The 22630-nt window shown below is 42.5% G+C and overlaps 4 protein-coding genes across 5 annotated transcripts in view; all 4 read right to left on the bottom strand.

Moving 5' to 3' along the window:
- asb11 (ankyrin repeat and SOCS box containing 11) overlaps window positions 1-22630 on the bottom strand; it is a gene marked incomplete at both ends in the record, with an annotated part of 142967 nt that overhangs the window by 44296 nt on the left and 76041 nt on the right. The window lies entirely within an intron of this gene.
- gpr161b (G protein-coupled receptor 161b) lies at window positions 108-7789 on the bottom strand. The gene is made up of 6 exons (XM_080019176.1): window positions 7693-7789; window positions 6086-6473; window positions 3611-4335; window positions 3407-3514; window positions 2737-2862; window positions 108-1907 (listed from the first exon to the last, which is right to left on the bottom strand). The coding sequence occupies exons 2-6, from the start codon at window positions 6427-6429 to the stop codon at window positions 1633-1635; spliced, it is 1578 nt and encodes a 525-aa protein (XP_079875302.1). The 5' UTR covers window positions 6430-6473; window positions 7693-7789; the 3' UTR covers window positions 108-1632.
- Window positions 9656-13565, bottom strand: LOC307244327 (ornithine transcarbamylase, mitochondrial-like; the record flags this gene model as incomplete). The annotated part of the gene is made up of 10 exons (XM_080019477.1): window positions 9656-9715; window positions 9832-9969; window positions 10070-10219; window positions 10326-10379; window positions 10483-10605; window positions 10711-10864; window positions 11166-11253; window positions 11747-11828; window positions 12126-12264; window positions 13480-13565. The coding sequence occupies 10 exons, from the start codon at window positions 13563-13565 to the stop codon at window positions 9656-9658; spliced, it is 1074 nt and encodes a 357-aa protein (XP_079875603.1).
- On the bottom strand, window positions 14070-17910 carry LOC307244128 (ornithine transcarbamylase, mitochondrial-like). 2 transcript variants are annotated; one of them, XM_080019180.1, is made up of 11 exons: window positions 17779-17910; window positions 17529-17667; window positions 17040-17121; window positions 16507-16594; window positions 16053-16206; window positions 15825-15947; window positions 15667-15720; window positions 15406-15555; window positions 15171-15308; window positions 14969-15054; window positions 14070-14632 (listed from the first exon to the last, which is right to left on the bottom strand). In XM_080019180.1, exons 1-10 carry the CDS (start codon window positions 17856-17858, stop codon window positions 14995-14997), a joined length of 1068 nt encoding a protein of 355 aa, XP_079875306.1. In that variant the 5' UTR covers window positions 17859-17910; the 3' UTR covers window positions 14070-14632; window positions 14969-14994. The 2 variants fall into 2 exon arrangements, with proteins under 2 accessions (XP_079875306.1, XP_079875305.1); XM_080019179.1 differs by having other exon boundaries at window positions 14070-15054.

Below are 22630 nucleotides of genomic sequence, written 5' to 3' on the forward strand. Positions count from 1 at the left end.
GTAAAGACTGAGAAACGTGTCTCCCTTAAATCGCCTCATGATCAAATGAACTTCTAAATGAAGTTGACAAAAAATTGAATTAACCTGAATTGTATGTCTTTTCAAAAGCTGTTCTAAGCATTTTAGCAATGTTTGAAACTTAAAAGTGGAATACGTGAGGTTTACAAAAGGTCACATTGCAGGACAGGTGCTGATTGTTTTGGAAGCTGCCTGTCAAACCAAATACAGCATGCCCTGTTTACTGTCACACACACACACACACACACACACACACACACACACACACACAGTTCTGTTACTGAGAGAAGGAATCACAACGTCCATCTTTAACAAAAACAATACAAAGTTTTAATACAAATATTTGTATTAGTGGGCATACGTGTGCAATGTGGTTGTAGTACCATACACGTGTAGATATTTTAACTCTGAGGTAAGATAAAGGCACCAAAGTTGGCAAATGAGATCAGTCATTCAGGTTGAACATAAAAACAATTTTATCTGATGATGACTGAGCTTTAAGGGCCATTGACCAGTTGCTTGTTGGTGTCAACAAAGACTCTGGTTTCCGGTAAGGGCTGTTTAAGGTGAAAACAAGTCCCAAAATCGCCTCCAGGGACAAATGCCCTACAGATCACCCCTCCTTCCTCCTTCCTGAAATCGTATGGAAATGTACCTCTGACAAAAATAATAATCAGTGGAGGAGTTTGGTATCGGTAGTGGAAGCGACTTGGATGGGGTTTTAGCATTTAAAAAAAACCCAAACCATATCTATACCGTGGTATAGCTGCATTACTGTGGTGGTTTTTAAACATCTTTGAACTCATTTCAATGTACATAATCTCAAAGACCATTTCTCCTATAATAAGACCTAACACGTCTTATATAAACATGGAGTCAATACTACTATGACATCGCTCTTAACACTGACTGGACAGACTCATTCTGCAAATGGAAGTGCAACGATATGTACACAGTTATTTTCTGACGTGTAATCCCATCAATTATGGGGGATTCAGTCCCTGGTTCTAATGATAATAAATAAGGTACCTACACGATAAGGAATAATACGGGATCCTGCGCGGAATCCACTACACTATGAACGAGGCTGGGAAAAACCAATTCCAAGTCCGCCGATTCAATGGAAATTCACGAGCAGTACTCCTGATTTTATACAGCGAGAATCAACAGGGGAATGGATAAATGAACCTGACTGAAGAATACGAGAAGAACCCAAACTTGTATTGGAATTGATGAACTACTCACGAAACCCTGCCCTGACTATGAACGCTGCCTAATTAATCTATTGAAGCGTTTTCAACCAAATGATCCAAAAAAAAAACCAAAAGATACAAAACACTGTGATAAATGTCATACAAAAAAATGAAAGTAAATGTTGAACCGTCGAAGTTGCAGTAGTTAAGTTTTCCTATTGTATTACAGGGATACGTATGGTAAGACGCTTGTGGAGAGCAGTTGGTCGAACATAGTGGAATGAATGTGCCCTTTTATAATGTCTAAAAAGATCATTTCAAGTAACGACAACTTGTAGAGCAACCAGATTTCATAAACGAGGCCAGAGCTCGGCGTTGCGCTCGCAGGGGACAGTTTGTGAAGCGGCGCGCGGCGCGACGTTCAGCTCGGCGCTTCCCGGAGACGCCGCTCCTCTTCCTCCCGGTCGTCTTTCACGATGCCCTCGTCGATGCTCTCCAGCCGCAGCCGCTGGCCGTCCGCGTGGCGGGGCCTCGGCGCCGCCCGGGCGCAGGGCCCCGCCGGCGGCGCCAGGCTCTCGCCGAAGAGCACGAGCTTAGCGTCGCTCTCAATGGACCTCGCCAGGCAGGAGGCGAAGGTGTCCAGAGACTTGTGGATCTCCGCGTGGACTTGAAGCGTGGACGGGATGGCGCTTTCAGCTGAAAGAGAGAGAGAGAGAGAGAGAGAGAGAGAGAGAGAGAGAGAGAGAGAGAGAGAGAGAGAGAGAGAGAGAGAGAGAGAGAGAGAGAGAGAGAGAGAGAGAGAGAGAGAGAGAGAGAGAGAGAGAGAGAGAGAGAGAGAGAGAGAGAGAGAGAGAGAGAGAATTTTATAGACCATGTCCCATAACCAGGGTTCATTCTGGCATTACAACATTAAATATTTTCAATGTGATCTGTATTCATTAAAATATAATATAATCTTAATTGAATTGTCATTATTATTTATATATATATTATTAACCTCATTGTCATCTATTATAAATGTCTATTACCATCCATGCTTACATTTTTAATTAAAATTATCTTTCCCTTGACAAATCGAAGTCGTAAAAGTGACTCTGGATACATTTAATTACGTTACGATTTGAATAACAGAACCGGAGGAATATCACAGGTTTCCAATGATCGCGTTTTGGTTTTTTTCCACGGCGTTGAGCACAAAATGCCCCATTGTCAAGGTATTCCAGTTCTTCCAGTACATTTCCTGAGGATGAAATTCAAGCACTTCAATGACCTGGTAAGAACTCTGTATAACATAGGCTCACTCGCTCAAGGCACCAGAGGTTTCAAGTGCATGGACATAGATACAGGGGAGGGTGGTTTTCTCTACACAATACCTCAGTCCAGAAGCCAAGAAGCTATAAAAGCCAGGACCGCAGCGGAGAGAGTTCTTTTGTTTTGTTTTTTTTCTTTAATATCATAATGTTTTCAAATATTTCATTAAATATCCAGTGTGTTTACAGGCCGGCTGATCTGAAGTTACAGGTACCTTTGGAATGCTCCACCTGGTCTTCAAAGGTGACGGAGCTCCGCCTCTTCCCACTGCTGTTCCCGTGGTGCAGAGGATGGGAGGAGCCGTCCGTGGAGAAGTTATCGAGCAGCATCACATCCGTACCTTGAAAAAAATTAAAAAAAATAATAATAATGTTGGGTAATATCAAGATGTGGTTGGGAAGCTTACAAGAATGATTGCAACATAAAAATAATTTGACTGAATTCATACAAGCGTAGGTTAGTTAGTACATTGCATGAGAGAATGCGCTGTGGAAAAACTCTACAATAACCACAGAGAAAATTAAACAAAATTTCCATTTGAAGAATCCAACTGCAGTTGAGCTATATGGTGCACTGTAGTACGATAAAAGCTTTTAGAATAAAACGCTTATATTTTAAGACTTCATATCGTCAGGAATTTTATGTCATATCACATTACCACCTTTAATTTAGCCAAAAAATAAATAAAAAATGTATGACATGTCTATAATTAAATTTCCTCTATCTAAGGGAGATGTGATAGACAACGACATGATAAATAATACAGATTTACAGCCCAGGCCTACTTTGGCTTTACATCAAAGCCCATTCAGCCTATTTAGTTATACCACCTTATTATCTAAAACAGATCAAGGTATTGTGTATTTTCTGTCAGTCACACTTACAAGAGTCTTGAGTGAAACTAAAGCCAGTGTCTCCCGTGCTGCTCCCAGGGGCCACCAGCTGCCCTCCCCCAGCCAACATGGCCGTCAGGTGTGGGGACATCCCCAAATCTGCGGGAACACAACGAGGACAGTCACACGTCGTTTCTCCCCCCTTCATTATCACCACGAGACTCCACATGGTTTTCAGTGTTGATCTCAATATACCTGTAATTCTGTTTGAGATGCTGAAGAGCCGGGACGTCCTCTGCCTCGTGGCGAAAGACTCCCTGTAGTATCGATCCCCGAAACACATCCCCAGCAGCTCCTTGCGGACCGTCTTATTCCACAGGCCATAGATGAGCGGATGGCACACGGCGCTGCAGAATGACAGCCAGACGACCAGCGTTTCCATCCCCTGGGAGACGCTGCCCTGGCCCCACAGCGCCTCAGTGCACACTACCCCCACGTAGGGCCCCCAGGTCGCCAGGAAGGTGCCCACCACCACCAGGATGGTCACGAAGGCCTTGCACTGGCTGCCCGCGTACACCAGGCTGCGCCTGCTGCCATTGGATGACGTGGACGTGCTTGAGTTCTTGCGTCCGTTTCTCTGGGCGCCGCCGCCAGAGTCTTCCTGAGCCACCACCACCGTGCCGCAGTGCACCTTGCGGGCCTTCATGCGCGCCACGCGGAAGATGACGCCGTAGCAGGCCAGCATGGCGAGGAACGGGGGCAGGCTGCACCAGGAGACCCAGAAGGCCGTGTAGCCAGGCTCCCGGTGCCAGGACGCCACGCAGGTCCACTTGAAGCAGTCAAACTCGAAGGAGGACCAGCCGAACAGGGGCGGCAGGCAGCCCACCAAAGAGTGCAGCCACACGTAGGCGATGACCACCACGGCCCGGTTCCCTGTGATCTTCATGGGGTAGATCATGGGGTAGAGCACGGCGTAGTACCTGCCACGTCACACACAACAAGATAACTTTGCACCGTTCCAAAGAATGCCGTTTGTTTAAACAACACAGTGAAACAGAACACGGGAAATTCCAGTAATGTACCACAATGAATTCTTATGGACTAATACTAATATTCATTTCATTTTTAATGATATGCCACAACTAAAGCAAGCATTGGTTAAAGACTTAAAGTGATTAAAGCAATCATCAAAAGTGAGAGCTGGGACTAATAAATTTAAGTCTTTGAAAAGATGCTCAAGTAGGAATAGTGTCATTGGATGAAGCAGAAGAGCAAAATCAAAAATAGGATTCTAAAATCGGAATGTCAGTGGAGTTACTGACAGCGGTGACAGTGGTGTGAACAAAAACCGCATGACGCATTACAATACAATACAACTAAACATGGCACACAGAAAGGTATGGGACACAGAAAGCTATTGAGTTGGACTGTGAACCTAAAAACTTAAGTAAAATAATCTGGATCAGCCAGTGTACAGTATATGTATGTGAACCATGGACCTCTTTGTGAACACACAACCCTTACAATGGGCAAATCCTAAGCACATTATACTTAACTGTGTGCGGTTAACAAGTGTTATTTCCAAACGTACACTTGGATAAAAGGAACCATGAATTGAGAGAGCCAAGACTATTTGTAACCTGTGTGTTATTTAAGCAAGTTATTATTTACTTATCAGCCAGGCATATATGTGAGCAGTTTAGTTCCAATGGTGAATAAAAGTACTCTGCATGCGAGATAGCAGTCATCTTTTGTGTCAGAAACTGAAATTAAACCCAAAAATGTATCATTTGATATGATTACAATAATACATAAAAAAAAACAGTCCTATTTATCAAAAATTGTTTTTTAAACAAGGTTTTAAACTTGACATTTTTTTATTCAACATTTTTATTACTAAATTAATTTGAAATTGTTCATATATTGTAAGGTGTATTTTTTTTTGTATCTCAATAATGTCCCAGTCACATTGTGTTCCCGTATTAAACTCATGACTTTGTTTGAAAATGTTTAGTGGGGAAGAAGTGTGGCGGTGAACACCCCTAATTTAAGAACAACGTGATTGAGACAAAATTGTGTTTTCATTCTTATCTTCAATTTCCCGTTCCAGACCTAGGGACAGCAATGAGCAGGAAATGATTGCTTTTCTAACATTTAACAAGTAATTGAGACACTAATCGGAGAAATGCCCCATTAACAGCGGAGTCAGGACCACCCTCGGGGAAAAAATAACAATCTCCAGCATGACACTAGAAAGAAATGAAGGCCAATTTAACTTTGAAATCGCAAAAAGCTCTCTCAATTTTATCTTACAGAGTCAGTGTGTAGATAGATAGATAGATAGATAGATAGATAGATAGATAGATAGATAGATAGATAGATAGATAGATAGATAGATAGATAGATAGATAGATAGTTTTCCTGGTTTATAAGTGTGAGCAATTTTGGATGTATTGTATATTGCATTTTTAGTTTTATTGCATATTACCAATTATTTTCTATTTTTTTCTTCTTATTACTTTATTATTACCTATTGTTTTGATGCGAGCTGCTCTAACACTGCAATTTCCCTCCAGCGATGAATAAATAATCTATCCATCTTTTACAGGTCCACACACTTGATCCCATTATATTATATAATTCATGGCCTCCCCCATCACAATATTCAGCCGCACCCTCTCAGCTACGGTTATTATGTTTATATTTCCTGTGTGCGTGCCTGGCACTGACCTGTCGATGGCGATGGCGCCCAGCGTGAGCATGCTGGCCGAGCTGATGAGCAGGTAGAGCAGGGCGGTGAAGTTGCACCACACCACGCCGAACACCCACTCCCTCCTCGCCGAGCTGACGGCCACGAAGGGGAGCACCAGGACGGACAGCAGCAGGTTGGACAGCGTCAGGCTGAACACAAACTTGTTGCTGGGCGTCAGCAGGTACGGACGGCGGTACAGCGTCGCCACGATCAGCAGGTTGCCCAGGCAGGCCAGCAGCGTGATGGCGACGATCGCCACCGACTCCAGGACCGCCGGACCGCCATGATTCCCCAGCGCGGTGCAGTTCCTGCTGGCGTTCATGGCGAGAGGCACGGCCACCCGGACGGGGAAGGCATAGTGGAAGACTGGTGGGAGGCGAGGGGGAGAGGATGTTAGAAAATACTATGGCACTGTATCGAAGAGACTGACCATGAACATCTTAGACCCCGTTTGGTTAAATTCATCTGATCGTGATGATCATAGACATTGAAAAGCAAACCAATACCATTTGTTTTGGTAGGCCTACAATACAAAGTAATATCACTATACAGCAAGGCGCCACAATGAAAAAATATCATGGGTCAAAAAGTCTACCCAAGTGTTTCATGTTTATTAAAAGATCAACATATTCAAAATATATCCCATTTGTGATTTCTCTGCCCTTACAGAACAAACATATCGTGGCAAATGTGTTCTATTTTTAAAGAAATACATGAAGTATAATAAACTCCACAAATATTTTGAAACACGTGCTAATGTACTGTTTATAAGAAAATAAAGTATGGTCACATTCTTCCACAATAATATACAAAAACAATCTGACCATACCATTTTTTTAATCTGACCATACCATTTTTTCCCCTGTGTATTTCACATGACTAAATGTTATATTTTTTGGAACACGTAGAGGCCTACACAGAAAATATACATTTAACAGCATGCGAGTACAAGCCAACTTGGAAAACACAGAACATTTAAAAAGTGGATCTAGGCAACAAACGGCGATCGACAATTTGCCTGTCACGATCAGAACATTTTAGCTGACGATTAATCGCCAACTACTCGTCAGTGTTAATCTTGCGATTAACTGCGATAGTGTAATAATAATAACAACAACAATAAAACAACAACAACAACAATAATAATAATAATATAACAACAACCATAATAATGATAAAACAACAAAAAAATAAAAATAAAACAATACTACTTCTACTACTACTACTACTACTACTAATAATAATAATAATAACAATATTTTGACAGTTGACATCTATTGAGAGTCAATTTCCCTCAAGCCAATACATAGTTTGTTTATTTGAACTTTTATAACATTGGCTTAACACACTTTGACATTTGTTTGGAAACACGCGGTTGTGGAATCGAACTATTTTCCAAAGGGATCGCGATCGACGGGATTATTCTACGAACTATTTTCTTCAAGCGGAAAAAACTGGAGTCGGGAAGTGTGAAAGTCTGCGGGAGGAGGAGGGGGTCGTGCTCAAGCCTGCTAGCTAACCCTTACTTAGCATTAGCCCAAAACTTTCTCCATTGTCCCCCAGGATGTACCGAGCGCTCTCTCACCGGCTCGGGAACGCTGCTCGGGGTCCGCGGTCCTCCCTGCGAAGGCATCGTCTCCGCGCTAGTGGTTTCGGGGGTCCGGTGCGAGTCCGTGACGACCGGTTGAGGCTGAAGCAGGTCCCTGGCTGGACCCGGGCGGCCGGCTGCGGGTCCAATGGCGTCCCACTCCTCCTGCTCCCTCCCACCCCCCTCCCCCGGCCCCCACCGGGTGGGTGGTCCGGGCCAGACCCGCGCCGTTGTATTCCCAAGCACGGATTAAATCGACGGATGATTCGGGGGAAATAACCTCCGATTTGTACAAAAAAACCCCAAACAAAAAATCCGCATTTCTTTGTTGTTTTCAACAAACGCACACACGTCAGGTGAATAAAACCAAACGATTGATCAAATCAGACGCTCTGATCCCCTTCTCCGGGCTCGCTGGTGCAGGCCAGGGGCGCTGCCTTGCAGGACCCGTGTTTATAAACGTGTGGGGAGCCGTGTCGGCGGAAGCTCTGCGCGAATTGACGCACTTTTCTGAATGAACTGCTCCGCTCGGGGACCACCCGGGGAGGTCGGAGCCTCCCGCACGCCGACGTCACCCTCAAAGCAGCCAATCGGAGAAATGGTGTTATTCCGCACACACGCCGACGTTCGTCCATGAATCGATTAATCAAGTTCAAGTTCAAGTTCAAGAGATTATTTGTCACATACATATACATACGGTCATACATATATGCAGTGAAATGTCATGACATCCGGTGATTACGCACAATAAGCTCTATAAGCTCCAAAAATACTAAAAAATACCAAAATGTGCGTAATCTCGAAGGATTTGGACTGAACAGGACTGAAGTACGTTTCTCGTAGATATATATGTAGACTGAGAGAAAATATACATATAGTCAGTGTATGAGACCTTTGACTTTTACCTCACTGCACTTCAAAGAAAATATATATACTATTTATTCTACTACATGTCTAATAGTCATGTTACTAAATCATTACTTTCTAACACACACACACACACACACACATCTCTCTCTCCTCTAATATTTCTTATAAATTGTAATCAGGATCCCCATGAGCTCTCATAACACTTAATGTCATATTATAGGCTCTGTACCAGGGCACTGGGTACGACAAGTATGTTTAATACTTTAATGCCTAAGGCACAGAGCAAGCACATAACATACTTGAACTTTTCCTCGAGTAAATTTGTTGTTCAGGGTATTTGAAAAGAAGAAGAACAATCTTTAATCGTCACACAGCACACCACACTAAAAACACATGCACAAACGCACGCATACACACACACGCATGCACATGCTTTTGGATGGTGGCCGGTGAAATGAGGCCTCTGCCTTTAACCCATCCTGGCTTGTCCTTCCTCTGGGGGCACAGCCAGGAGCAGTGGGCAGCATTCGTGGACGCGCCCGGGGACCTGGTGACAAGTGTCCATGGCTGGTCAGACGATGATGTGTGCATGTTTTTGGGGGGGGTCCTTACTGACGTGAGGTGGAGGAAACCCCATGTGAGCACGGGGAGAACATGCAAACTCCACACAGAAAGGCTCCTATGTGGGAGATAACCCACCCGGAGCACGGTGCCAACAGCACCCCAGGCGGGATGCTTAGTACTTTTACTTTTAAAGTACTATTAGTACTTTTACTTAAGTAAATGGTCTGAGTCTTCTTCCACCACTGCAATTGAAGCAAACATAATTCATATTAGTGTATTTTTTAAACTACAAGCTGACAGATTCAGTATAATGCAGTATTTATAGACACAATAATGACAGTCATTAGCTGTCATTAGTATCTGAAGTTATGGCCTGTTACCCACACAGAATTTGAATGAAAGTAATAGAATCAATAATTATTCAGAATTATATGTGGAGAATTAAAAAAAAAAAAAAAAAGTACATAATTCAACTTTAAGAATATGGTAAAACTACACACATTGCATTGGACAACATGGACTAGAGTTAAAACTTTGGCATTGGACTCTTGGGAGTGTAGTCGGTGAGCAGAGACACCATCAGACCCTGGAAGAGAAGAGAGTCTGGATGAATGGACAGTAGCATTTTATATTAAAACTGTGTTTATCTTCATTATTTCTCATTTACGTTAACCTATACTGCGCTGAATCCGGACAGCTCACCATTATGGTCCACTTTCTGTTCTCGGCCTCAGGGAAAACCAGGGAGCGAGAGGAGTAGAAGACCTCCTCGTCCACCTCCTCTTGTTTCCGAGGGAGACAGTGCAAGAAGGTCCAGCCTGGGTTGGCCACACTTCCTGTCTGAAGCGGACAAAATCATGAAGATTAACAAAAACATAACTCTATTCTATTTTTAATTGTCTTCAGCACCTATTCCGTTCAATAGGGACTCCGTGGTTACCTGCATAGTAATCTGGTACCCGTGGAAATCTTTTATCCTCTGTTTCTTCTCCTCTTCCTGTCCCATGCCTAACCAGTTGTCTGTCACCAGGACATCGCTGCCCCGGGCTGCTTCCATCGGGTCGGAGGTCATCACCAACTGAGTTCCGTGCTAAAAAAACAAAGCACAATTTGAAGAAGTCAATATATATAAGCATAATAATCTGTCCAAATCCACGATACCGGAGGGATAGTTGAGTCTGTTCACAGGACCGTACCTGCTTTGCAAGTTTTTGTGCCTCTTGAATTACGCTGCCTTCCGGTTCATACCCCTGTGAAGGTAAACACAGGCTCTATTGAGGTGTACCACAATATCAAATATTATTAGACGTGGATAATTCAATAACGCAGGGATCTCTCAAGGAAAAAAAATACCTTGGGTTTGGCTATCCTTAGGTGGACTCCCAGTTTAGCTGCGCTCATCATGAAGGAGTGGAGGACGTTGGTTCCGTCTCCGATCCAGGAAACAGTTAATCCGTCGAGTCTCCCATAATGCTCCTGCAGGTAAAGGGCGGCCAGTTAGAGCACTATCTCCGTAGCATTCAATTAGATAGTGTTGAGTCGTAGATGAGGAGAAACTTCTTTATGTCAAAGCTCCCATACCTGCAAAGTTAGGAAATCTGCGAGGATCTGGATGGGGTGGTAGAGGTCGGACATGCCGTTTATGATGGGAATAGAGGCGTCCTTATCCAGCTCCTCCAGCATAGGGTGGCTGTACACTCTCGCCAAGACAATGTCACACAGTCCAGAGAGAACCCTGAGGTGGTGTGGAAATTGTAAGAGGACCTCGCCAGTGGCCGAGTCATTGGTTGAAAATCCCGTACACGGTCGGAATATATGGATTTGAAATAAGGTTGTTCTCAAATAAAAGGTTATGAAATTAGCATAACTTATATCATAGTTGAGCCTTGTTTAAAATCGGGGGCATATTGCTTAGTCAACCCTCTTTGAACAGAGGTTTGACATTGGCTGTACATACAAAACAGACCAAAAGACAATTGGACCCGACTCAAACTAACATACTTTTTAGGGATATAGCAGCATATAAATGGAATCACCTCGCTGTATCTGTAGAACTCTCATTCACACCCAGATGGATGTCTTGGGAAATGAGGAAACAGGGGTGACCGCCCAGAAGAGCAAAACCTGTGAGCAGAGAGAGACACGAAGCCTAGCGTAAGAGAAAATAAAGGTTTGGTTCGTATTGATGTTAAAACAGCCAATTTGTATGGATCGCTGATTGTATAGGAGTGTGTTTGTATTGGAATATGTAGCGAAACATGTGTTGTAGTGTGGTGTGTTGTGTGACAAAAAAAGATTGTTCTTCTTCTTAAGTATAGGAACTGATGAAAGGGACGCTGTCTTTTTGAAAAAGCCTCTGAAAGTCTCTTTTCAGCGGTTCTATTGTATCTTGTGTCAACATGGATTCAGAACACAGCAGTTAATGGGTTGGCTCTGCAAGAGACAGTGCAGCATCCATTCCGGTGACTATTAAGCAAAATGACGCACAGTTATGGATGCAACCTTCCTAATAGCAGATTGTTGACGATCGCAAGTCAATTAATGAAGGATCCAGTAGGATGTTTTGGCCAAAGGCATAACAGGCGAGAAGGAAAAGTCTCTTGACACAAACAATCACCTGTTTCGGTGGACATTCTGGTCCTGGTGCTTCTCTTCTCAAACATCATGGCAATGGATTTCCCCTGAAGCAGTGGAAGATACTGAAATAGAAAGTCAGAGCAGTTACCTCAACTGCCCCAATCCAAAGTAAAAATAAAAAAAATAAAAATAACAATAATAATAAATAAATAAATGATAATAATAATAATTAAAAATAAAAATAAAAAATAAAAATAATAATAATAATAATAATAATAATAACTTCACTAACGAACTCAAATGCCTTAATGCGAAGTAAAAGAAAAAGATAATAAAAATATAAATAAATACATTTTAGTAAATAATAACAACAACCTCCTTTTGCTTTGAAAGAATAATGAACAATGGAAGACAACTACCTGTTTCTCATGTTTGATCCGCTGTTTTAAATCCCCTGAAACCCACAGGAGGTTCTTTATTTCATCGGCAGTGAAGTCTTTCAGTGTGAGGAAGCTGCGGCCCTTCACGCCCGCAGCCCCCAGAGAAGCGGCTCCGGTGCTGGGAAGAAACGCATCAAGTTTTACCTCCAACTGTATTTTTATTTCTTGACTTTACCTGACATGATCTCTCCTCCCGTCTCTGCGTTGGAACACTGAACGTAGTACTTACCTAATTCCCCGCGTGCGACTTAGTGTTAAACTCTTGAAGCATCTGAATACTGCGCTGTGTGTAAACCGTTTGAGAGACATGGCTACAAACTCAGACCTGCTTGGTTGCAGTTTGTGGCAACTTGGGAAAAGCCAACACACAGCTCAGAGCAGTGTGGTGCGGCGTAGGCGTTGTGTGGGCATGGCCACCACCCTCAGTTACTTTCCCCTTTTTTTTATTTTGTTGTGCTGTTTCAAAGCATATTTCATAGTTAATCAAAGTGAAAAAAATATTATTTTCTTTTCTTCTTTATACTGAAATGGATGTAAAAAATAATTTTGCCATAAGAAATTAAAAATGTTAGACAACGACTTGTTTAGCTGGAATGAGTTACAATAACAATACTGAAAAAATATATACATATTTCCAAATAAAGCAAAACACTCAATAATGAAACTACACTTTTTTTCATTGGCTGCAAGACAAGATTCACTTATGAATGGTTTTATAGGTTAATTCTTTAAGCTTGGTTGATCATTAAATATTTATTGGGCAACGACCAAATGCCATTTGAATAATAATAATAACAATAATAATAATAATAACAATAATAATAAAGTGTCTCCAATAAGAAATAACAACGTTCTAATAGTTCTAATCTGTTGTTTATGGCCCTTTCTCAATCTGCGTTCTTGTCTGTACTTGTGTACTTGTGAAACGTCATCAGTCGCAGCCCAAGTACTGTTCCAATTCAATGTACGCGTCAAGCCTTGTGTGACTTGATAATTAAATATTTATCGGGCAACGACCAAGTGTCATTTGAATAATAATAATAATAATAATAAAGTGTCTCCAATAAGAAATAACAACGTTCTAATAGTTCTAATCTGTTGTTTAAGGCCCTTTCTCAATCTGCGTTCTTGTCTGCACTCGCGTACTTGTGAAACGTCATCAGTCGCAGCCCAAGTACTGTTCCAATTCAATGTACGCGTCGAGCCTTGTGTGACTTGTGTGGACTTTGGACAGCCAAGTGTCCCACAATGCATTTCGCAGAATGACCTGCGTCCCCCCGTCCCCGGGAGTCTGTACTGCCGAGTCTGATATACCAAGTCCGCCAGTCCGGACCTCGCGTACTTGGTACTGAGAAACGGCCTGTTCACTTCCAAACTCAGGAGCGGGAGGTTGTTCGGCGCAGGCTGATGACGCCGCATGGCGTTCCCCGTAGAGCAGCGGGTTCGAAAGACAAATCCTCTGAAACTGACAAAATTCTCTTGATCGCCCCGATTACATTTTCCCCTTGGAATGCATTGCACCAAAGAGAATGCGAGAGCTAATTATTAAGTACGTACTATGATGTGAAGCACATTAACGTTCATTAATAATGTTAATTAATGTAATTAATTTATACACCTACACACAAACATCTAATAACACCACTAATAATAATAATAAAATAATGATAATAAAATACATATTTTGACAGTTGACATCTATTGAGTCAACTTTCCTCAAACTGACTGATGAAAACGCACTTAATTCACAGTTTGTTTTGCACTTCGAAGAAAATATCTATACTATTTATTCTACTACATGTCTAAAAGTCATGTTAGTTAATCATTAATTTTTTTATCTCTCTCTCTCTCTCTCTCCCCCTCTCCCCCCCTCTCCCCCTCCCCATATTATAGGCTCTGTACCAGGGCACTGGATACGACAAGTATGTTTAATACTTTAATGCTTAAGGCACAGAGCAAGTACATAACATACTTTGACTTTTTCTCGAGTAAATTTGTTGTTCAGGGTATTAGAAAAAAAGAAGAACAATCTTTAATCGTCACACAGCACACCACACTAAAAACACACGCACGCACGCACACGCACGCACACACACGCATGTACATGCTTTGGATGGTGGCCGGTGAAATGAGGCCTCTGCCTTTAACCCATCCTGGCTTGTCCTTCCTCCGGGGCCACAGCCAGGAGCAGTGGGCAGCATTCGTGGACGCGCCCGGGGACCTGGTGACGAGTGTCCATCGCTGGTCAGACGATGATGTGTGCATGTTTTTGGGGGGGGGGGGGTCCTTACTGACGTGCGGTGGAGGAAACCCCATGTGAGCACGGGGAGAACATGCAAACTCCACACAGAAAGGCTCCTATTTGGGAGATAACCCACCCGGAGCACGGTGCCAACAGCACCCCAGGCGGGACGCTTAGTACTTTTACTTTTAAAGTACTATTAGTACTTTTACTTAAGTAATTGGCCTGAGTTCTTCTTCCACCACTGCAATTGAAGCAAACATAATTCATATTAGTGTATTTTTTAAACTACAAGCTGACAGATTCAGATTACATTTCACTGCATATATGTATGAAAGTATGTATATGTATGTGACAAATAAAAAATCTTGAATCTTGAATCTTGAATTCAGTATAATGCAGTATTTATAGACAATTATGACAGTCATTAGCTGTCATTAGTATCTGAAGTTATGGCCTGTTACCCACACGGAATTTGAATGAAAGTAATAGAATCAATAATTATTCAGAATTATATGTGGGAGAATTAAAAAAAAAAAAGGACATAATTAAACTTTCAGAATATTGTAAAACTACACACATTGCATTGGAAAAAATGGACTAGAGTTAAAACTTTAGCATTGGACTCTTGGGAGTGTAGTCGGTGAGCAGAGACACCATCAGACCCTGGAAGAGAAGAGAGTCTGGATGAATGGACAGTAGCATTTTATATTAAAACTGTGTTTATCTTCATTATTTCTCATTTACGTTAACCTATACTGCGCTGAATCCGGACAGCTCACCATTATGGTCCACTTTCTGTTCTCGGCCTCAGGGAAAACCAGGGAGCGAGAGGAGTAGAAGACCTCCTCGTCCACCTCCTCTTGTTTCCGAGGGAGACAGTGCAAGAAGGTCCAGCCTGGGTTGGCCACACTTCCTGTCTGAAGCGGACAAAATCAAGATGAATAAAAACATAACTCTATTCTATTTTTAATGGATTTCAGCGCTTATTCCGTTCAATAGGGACTCCGTGGTTACCTGCATAGTAATCTGGTACCCGTGGAAATCTTTTATCCTCTGTTTCTTCTCCTCTTCCTGTCCCATGCTGACCCAGGTGTCTGTCACCAGGACATCGCTGCCCCGGGCTGCTTCCATCGGGTCGGAGGTCATCACCAACTGAGTTCCGTGCTAAAATGACAAAGCACAATTTCAAGAAGCCACTATATATAATGTAAGCATAATAATCTGTCGAAATACATGATACCGGAGCGATAGTTGAGTCTGTTCACAGGACCGTACCTGCTTTGCAAGTTTTTGTGCCTCTTGAATTACGCTGCCTTCCGGCTCATACCCCTGTGAAGGTAAGTACAGGTTCTATTGAGGTGTACCACAATATCAAATATTATTAGACGTGGATAATTCAATAACGCATGGATCTATCAAAAAAAGAAAATAACCTTGGGTGTGGCTATCCTTAGATGGACTCCCAGTTTAGCTGCGCTCATCATGAAGGAGTGGAGGACGTTGTTCCCGTCTCCGATCCAGGAAACAGTTAATCCATCGAGTCTCCCATAATGCTCCTGCAGGCAAAGGGCGGCCAGTTAGAGCACTATCTCCGTAGCATTCAATCAGATAGTGTTGAGTCGTAGATGAGGAGAAACTTCTTTATGTCAAAGCTCCGATACCTGCAAAGTAAGGTAATCGGCGAGGATCTGGATGGGGTGGTAGAGGTCGGACAAGCCATTTATGATGGGAATAGAGGCGTCCTTATCCAGCTCCTCCAGCGTAGAGTGGCTGTACACTCTCGCCAAGACAATGTCACACAGTCCAGAGAGAACCCTGAGGTGGTGTGGAAATTGTAAGAGGACCTCGCCAGTGGCCGAGTCATTGGTTGAAAATCCCTGACACGATCGGAATATATGGATTTGAAATAAGGTAGTTCTCAAATAAAAGGTTATGAAATTAGCGTAACTTATATCATAGTTGAGCCTTGTTTAAAGTGGGGGCATATTGCTTAGTCAAATTTCTTTGAACAGAGGTTTGACATTGGGTGTACATACAAAACAGACCAAAAGACAATTGGACTCGACTCAAACTAACGTACTTTTTAGGGATATAGCAGCATATAAATGGAATCACCTCGCTGTATCTGTAGAACTCTCATTCACACCCAGATGGATGTCTTGGGAAGTGAGGAAACAGGGGTGACCGCCCAGAAGAGCAAAACCTGTGAGCAGAGAGAGACACGAAGCCTAGCGTAAGAGAAAATAAAGGTTTGGTTCGTATTGATGTTAAAACAGCCAATTTGTATGGATCGCTGATTGTATAGGAGTGTGTTTGTGTTGGAATGTGTAGCAAAGTATAGGAACTGATGAAAGGGACGCTGTCTTTTTGAAAAAGCCTCTGAAAGTCTCTTTTCAGCGGTTCTATTGTATCTTGTGTCAACATGGATTCAGGGCCATCGAACACAGCGGTTAATGGGTTGGCTCTGCAAGAGACAGTGCAGCATCCATTCCGGTGACTTTTAAACAAAATGACGCACAGTTATGGATGCAACCTTCCTAATAGCAGATTGTTGACGATCACAAGTAAATGAATGAAGGATCCAGTAGGATGTTTTGGCCAAAGGCATAACATGCAACAAGGAAAAGCCTCTTGACACAAAGAATCACCTGTTTCGGTGGACATTCTGGTCCTGGTGCTTCTCTTCTCAAATATCATGGCAATGGATTTCCCCTGAAGCAGTGGAAGATACTGAAATAGAAAGTCAGAGCAATTACCTCAACTGCCCCAATCCAAAGTAAAAAAAATAAAATAAAAATAACAATACAACAACAATAACAACTTCACTAGCTCAACTGCCTCAATACAAAGTAAAAAAATCATAATAATAAATAAATATATATATATATATATATATATATATATATATATATATATAATAACTTCACGAACTCAACTGCCTCAATACCAAGTAAAAAAAACAACATGATAATAAAAAAAATAATAATTAAAAAAAAAACTTCACTAACCTACTCAACTGCCCCAATCCGAAGTAAAAAAAAGATAATACACATATAAATAAATACATTTTAATACATAATAACAACAACAACCTCCTTTTGCTTTTGAAAGAATAATGAACAATGGAAGACAACTACCTGTTTCTCATGTTTGATCCGCTGTTTTAAATCCCCTGAAACCCACAGGAGGTTCTTTATTTCATCGGCAGTGAAGTCTTTCAGCGTGAGGAAGCTGCGGCCCTTCACGCCCGCAGCCCCCAGAGAAGCGGCTCCGGTGCTGGGAAGAAACGCATCAAGTTTTACCCCCGACTGTATTTTTATTTCCTGACTTCACTTGACACGATCTCTGCTCCCGTCTCTGCGCTCGAACACTGAACGTAGTACTTACCTAATTCCCCGCGTGCGACTTAGTGTCAAACTCTTGAAGCATCTGAATACTGCGCTGTGTGTAAACAGTTTGAGAGACATGGCTACGGAGTCAAACGCGCTTGGTTGCAGTTCGTGGCAACGTGTGAACAGACAGCTGAGGGCGGCGTGGCGTAGGCGTGGCCATCACCCCCAATTATCCCCCCCCGCCCATGTTATTTTTATTATTTTTATTATTTTTATTGTGCCGTTTCAAAGCATCAATCAAAGTGAATACAGTTATTATTGTCTTTTCTTCTTTATGCTGACAAAGATGTAAAAGTCATTTTACCATGAGCAATTAAAATGTTAAACAACGAGTTGTTTACTTGGAATGAGTAACAATAATAATAATAATAATAATAATAATAATTAAAAAAAAAAAAGCATATTTCCAAAATAGAGCAAAACACTCAATAATGAAGCGACACTTTTTTCATTGGCTGCAAGACAAGATTCGCTTATGAATGGTTTTATGGGTTAATTCTTTAAGCTTGGTTGATCATTAAATATGTATTGGGCAACGACGAAATATCATTCGAATCATAATAATATTTTTTTAAAAAGTGTCCCCAATAAGGAATAACAATGAACCTAATAGTTCAAATCTGTTGTTTATTTTGTTTCCAAACTCAGGAGTGGGAGGCTGTTCGGCGCAGGCTGATGACGTCACATGGCGTTCCCCGTGGAGGGGGGGAAAAAGCTCTTCTGGCCTTAATGGTTCTGAGGACAAATCCTCTAAAAACAGACAAAATTCTCTTGATCGTCCCTATTACATTTTCCCCTTGGAATCCATTGCACCATAGAGAATGCTAGAGCTAATTATTAAGAAACTACTATGATGTGAAGCACATTAACGTTCATAAACAATGTTAATAATTCATATTAATAATATATACACCAAATACACCTACACACAAACATTTTGGTGTATCCACTGAATACGTAGCATGGCATGACGTTTTGGAAGTGATTTTATCTTTGAAACCCACATCTCCTCATTTATTTATTCATTGATTTCTTTATTCATTTGAATCCGATTTAATCTTTTTCTCTCTCTCTAAAATCTAAGGCAGAGCGACTTGAAGCAAACAGACAAACCAGAAATTCAGAAATTCAACAAATTGACTTTGCAATTAGCATGATGAAACTTCCTCAATATATTATTTTATTTGTTGTTTATTTATTTTTATTTTTATTTATTTTTGCAAAACTGGCACGCCGACCATTATTCTTTTCGCCCTCGTAAACATTCGTCCAGCACAACATATTTCATAAAAACTCTCCGGTCCGGTTTCATTCATTCATTCATTCATTCATTCATTCATTCATTCATTCATTCATCCATCCATTCATTCAAGAGACAGAACGGAAGTATCGTGTGGTCACATGGGGCGGTGTGAGATAAGGCATGACGACGAGTCAGACCGATACTGACATACCTGGTGAGAGCATTTTCCACATATTTACTTTATTTATACATTAAATGTCGTATAGCCTTTTGTTTTGACTGTGGCTGTTTGACTGGAATCTAAGGAGAGTATAGTGTACTGTATTTACCTTAGTGTGTGTGTGTGTGTGTGTGTGTGTGTGTGTGTGTGTGTGTGTGTGTGTGAGTGTGTGCGCGTGCGCCTTCGTGCGTGTGTGTGTGTGTGTGTGTGTGTGTGTGTGTGTGTGTGTGTGTGTGTCAAAGCTGTTGCTATTTCTGGCTCCTTAAGAGATCTGACAACAGGTTGGAATGGGATTAAATCCGCCAGTTCAAAGGACATTTCCCTCACCACTGTCACGATTTAGGTCATTTACACTTTCGGGTCATATGTAACGTGGCCTATGAACATAAAATGATTCACCTAGGCTTCCCCAACCAACAGAGACAGGAGCCGTCTTCACATTCGGAAAGAGCAGTATTGCTGACAACGCCCCGAGTAGATTCTGGTTGAAGAATGATCATCCAGAGCAGATATCTTGTGGCGAAGAGCACACCGCCGTCATCACAGGCAGGCTCCCTGTGTACCAAAGTTACTACATCATGTGTTTTACTATGACACGTGGTGGAAAAAGCACTTGATTTGGTCCTTTTTGAAGTGTAAATGAACCCTCATGCTGTGTAATAATTCATGCTTGAATTCACAGGCAATGGTAGACTGCTGATGTTTGGTAATAATAGCTGGGGTCAGCTCGGGCTGGGGCAGCAGCGCCATGCCAACAAACCTGCTTTTGTCAAAGGTCAGTGGATACGACAGAACCAGGGAGACTTTTCATCTCTCCCATTTGAAAAGGTTTTGTATTAATAATGTTATTTCTCTTTCACTTTCAGCTTTGAGTTCTGAGAGGGTGAAGCATGCAGCTTGTGGGAGAGACCACACAATCATCTGCACATGTTAGATGAAGACTTGTATTCTCCTTTTGTATGTTTACTTACAGTAAAAAAAAAAAGGCGGGGGGGGGGGGTTGGATATGTCGGGCAGCGGCTTATGGGACTCATTAAAAAGGGTTCTGCTCATTTTCAGTGCAAGGGAGTGTGTTTGCCACAGGCGGTAACCGGGATGGGCAGCTCGGCTTGGGCCATTGCAGCCACACCACATTCTTTCACCTCCTGCATCCTTTCTGCGACCATGCAGCGATCAAGATGCTTTCTGCAGGATGCAACACTTCAGCCGCCCTAACAGGTGAGAATCGGATTATGTGAGACTGATAGATTGCTAGTTTCTCAAATATTGTGTGTATGCACCAATGTGCCCTGACACACACATGTACCGACACGGTGTTGCCAGAGGACGGCAGGCTGTTCATGTGGGGAGACAACTCCGTCGGCCAGATCGCTTTGGGGGAAGAGATCTTTGCATCGGATCCCAGAGAGGTGAACGTGGGGCAACCGGTGACATGGGTGTCATGTGGCTCCCACCACTCTGCATTTGTCACAGGTACCTCACACAGACAAAACGAAAAAACCTTGGCACATGTCCGTAGTTTGTTTTACTCAAATGCAAAAGTTTACCGAGACACACAAACAGCTTCTCATTTTGAGTGAGAAACTACAATTCCAGCAAATAGTTGGGAAGGCTGAGTAAATTATACGTTGTGTGGTGCTCCTGCGGTGTGGTTTGTGCTGTGGCTGACGCAGTGGATGGAGACCTCTACACGTTTGGTGAGAGCGCTAATGGGAGGCTCGGTCTCTCCCCGGAGCAACTTAGCAATCACAGAGTCCCACAGCGGGTGCAGGCCGTCCTGGAACACGTCACGCAGGTGTCGTGTGGTGGAGAACACACTGTGGCTCTTACAGGTATGAATCTGAATGACCGTTCGGTTATTAATAAAGATTGGTTCTTAAAAGAGATATTGATTTTAAATAGACTTATAAGAGCACCGAACTAACACAGGTTGAGATACCGTTTAAAGTACAAATGAATGGCATTTATACAGATGGGACTGTTGAGATTGAATAATAGCTCATATATTAAAATTTCTGAAAACCAGTAATCCCAACTAGGATGTAAATTTCAAAGATCTACACCAAATCATTTTTTATCTTTATCTTGTTTTCCTACCTACTTTCCTTTTCTTTCCGTTGTGTATGTTTTTTTTTTCAGAGGAAGATATCTACACATTTGGCAGGGGACAGTACGGTCAACTAGGCCAAGGGACGTTTCTGTTTGAAGCGGATCTGCCAAAACCATTGGGACAATTACACAACTGTAGTATCAGCCTTGTCACATGCGGAGAGGGCCACACCGCTGTAATCACAAGTAAGACCTATAAACACAGAATGGGTACTACTTAAATAACATACCTAGATAGATCATTGACACGATAATTAGGTTCAATTTCCTAAATAAGTTAAAGTAATTGCTCATGCAAAACCAAACCAGAACACTGTATTGCCAACATCCAGTAATATGCAATAGTTACCTATGCATTATATTTTATACATTAAATATGTCCTTCGGCCTTGTTGTATTTATTTATTCCCCTCCTCCACAGATCATGGGCTTCTCTACACCTTTGGTGATGGTCGCCATGGGAAACTAGGGTTAGGAAAGGAGAATTTCATCAACCAGTTCCAACCAACACTGTGCACGCGTTTCCTGAAGTACAGTGTTCAGTCAGTGAGTGCGGTGCATGTGGGGCACGTGTTTCAGGCTTAAGTATCGACGGTCTGGACATCAATCCGTTGTTTGCGGGGTCAAACACCGGCGGTCGAGTAAACCTTAATGGTCATGCCTGCGCATGCTTGTGTGTATGTGTGTGTCCAGGTGACCTGCGGTGGCCGCCACATGCTGGTGCTCGCCACACCCCGGCTGCCAGAGGACGAGGAACAAGTGATGGACGGAGTGAAGCGTCGCAACGTCCCGAGGAACCTCTCGGAGATGGAAACTCTCCTGCGGGATCCCCCGTTCACTCTCACGTCACCAACGGCGCCTCCCTTCTTGTCGAACACTCCGCGTGCTCGACGAAGAGAGAAGGTAAAGACTAAGGCAGACACCATAGTCCTCGCCACCCAGACATTACCAGACGTCAAGGACTCAAAACCTATTGTCTTGATCTGTAGGTTCAGTTTGAGAGATTGTCCAGTAGGAGGCAGTGTTTGTCCATATTGCTTATCTCTAGTAGAGTTGCTTAACAGCCCCTTGGGAGAGCTACATAACTGCAGTGCCTCATGGCCTCAGTCAATGGTTTTCCCTGGTCTTTTCCTTACAGGAGTGTTTGGTGGATCGGTTTGGAGAGGTGTTTCGCAACCTCCATCCTCGACCATCGAGTTTCCTCAACACCTCCTTGCAAGTGTCCAGAAACATCCCAAAGCCTAAAATAATATCAAAGGAGAACACTTCGCCATC

The sequence above is a fragment of the Zeus faber genome (assembly GCF_960531495.2).
Source record: "Zeus faber genome assembly, chromosome: 18".
NCBI classification, from domain to species: Eukaryota; Metazoa; Chordata; class Actinopteri; order Zeiformes; family Zeidae; genus Zeus; species Zeus faber.

Excerpts from the sequence above, each read along its gene's own strand:
- gpr161b (XM_080019176.1), bottom strand. The coding sequence starts at position 6,429 with ATGAACGCCAGCAGGAACTGCACCGCGCTGGGGAATCATGGCGGTCCG. Across the intron at positions 4,336-6,085 it reads GGCGCCATCGCCATCGACAG|GTACTACGCCGTGCTCTACC; the intron begins GTCAGTGCCAGG and ends GTGACGTGGCAG. Across the intron at positions 3,515-3,610 it reads CATCTCAAACAGAATTACAG|ATTTGGGGATGTCCCCACAC; the intron begins GTATATTGAGAT and ends GTGTTCCCGCAG.
- LOC307244128 (XM_080019180.1), bottom strand. The coding sequence starts at position 17,858 with ATGTCTCTCAAACTGTTTACACACAGCGCAGTATTCAGATGCTTCAAG. Across the intron at positions 15,948-16,052 it reads CCGATTACCTTACTTTGCAG|GAGCATTATGGGAGACTCGA; the intron begins GTATCGGAGCTT and ends CTTTGCCTGCAG. Across the intron at positions 15,721-15,824 it reads TAAGGATAGCCACACCCAAG|GGGTATGAGCCGGAAGGCAG; the intron begins GTTATTTTCTTT and ends TTACCTTCACAG.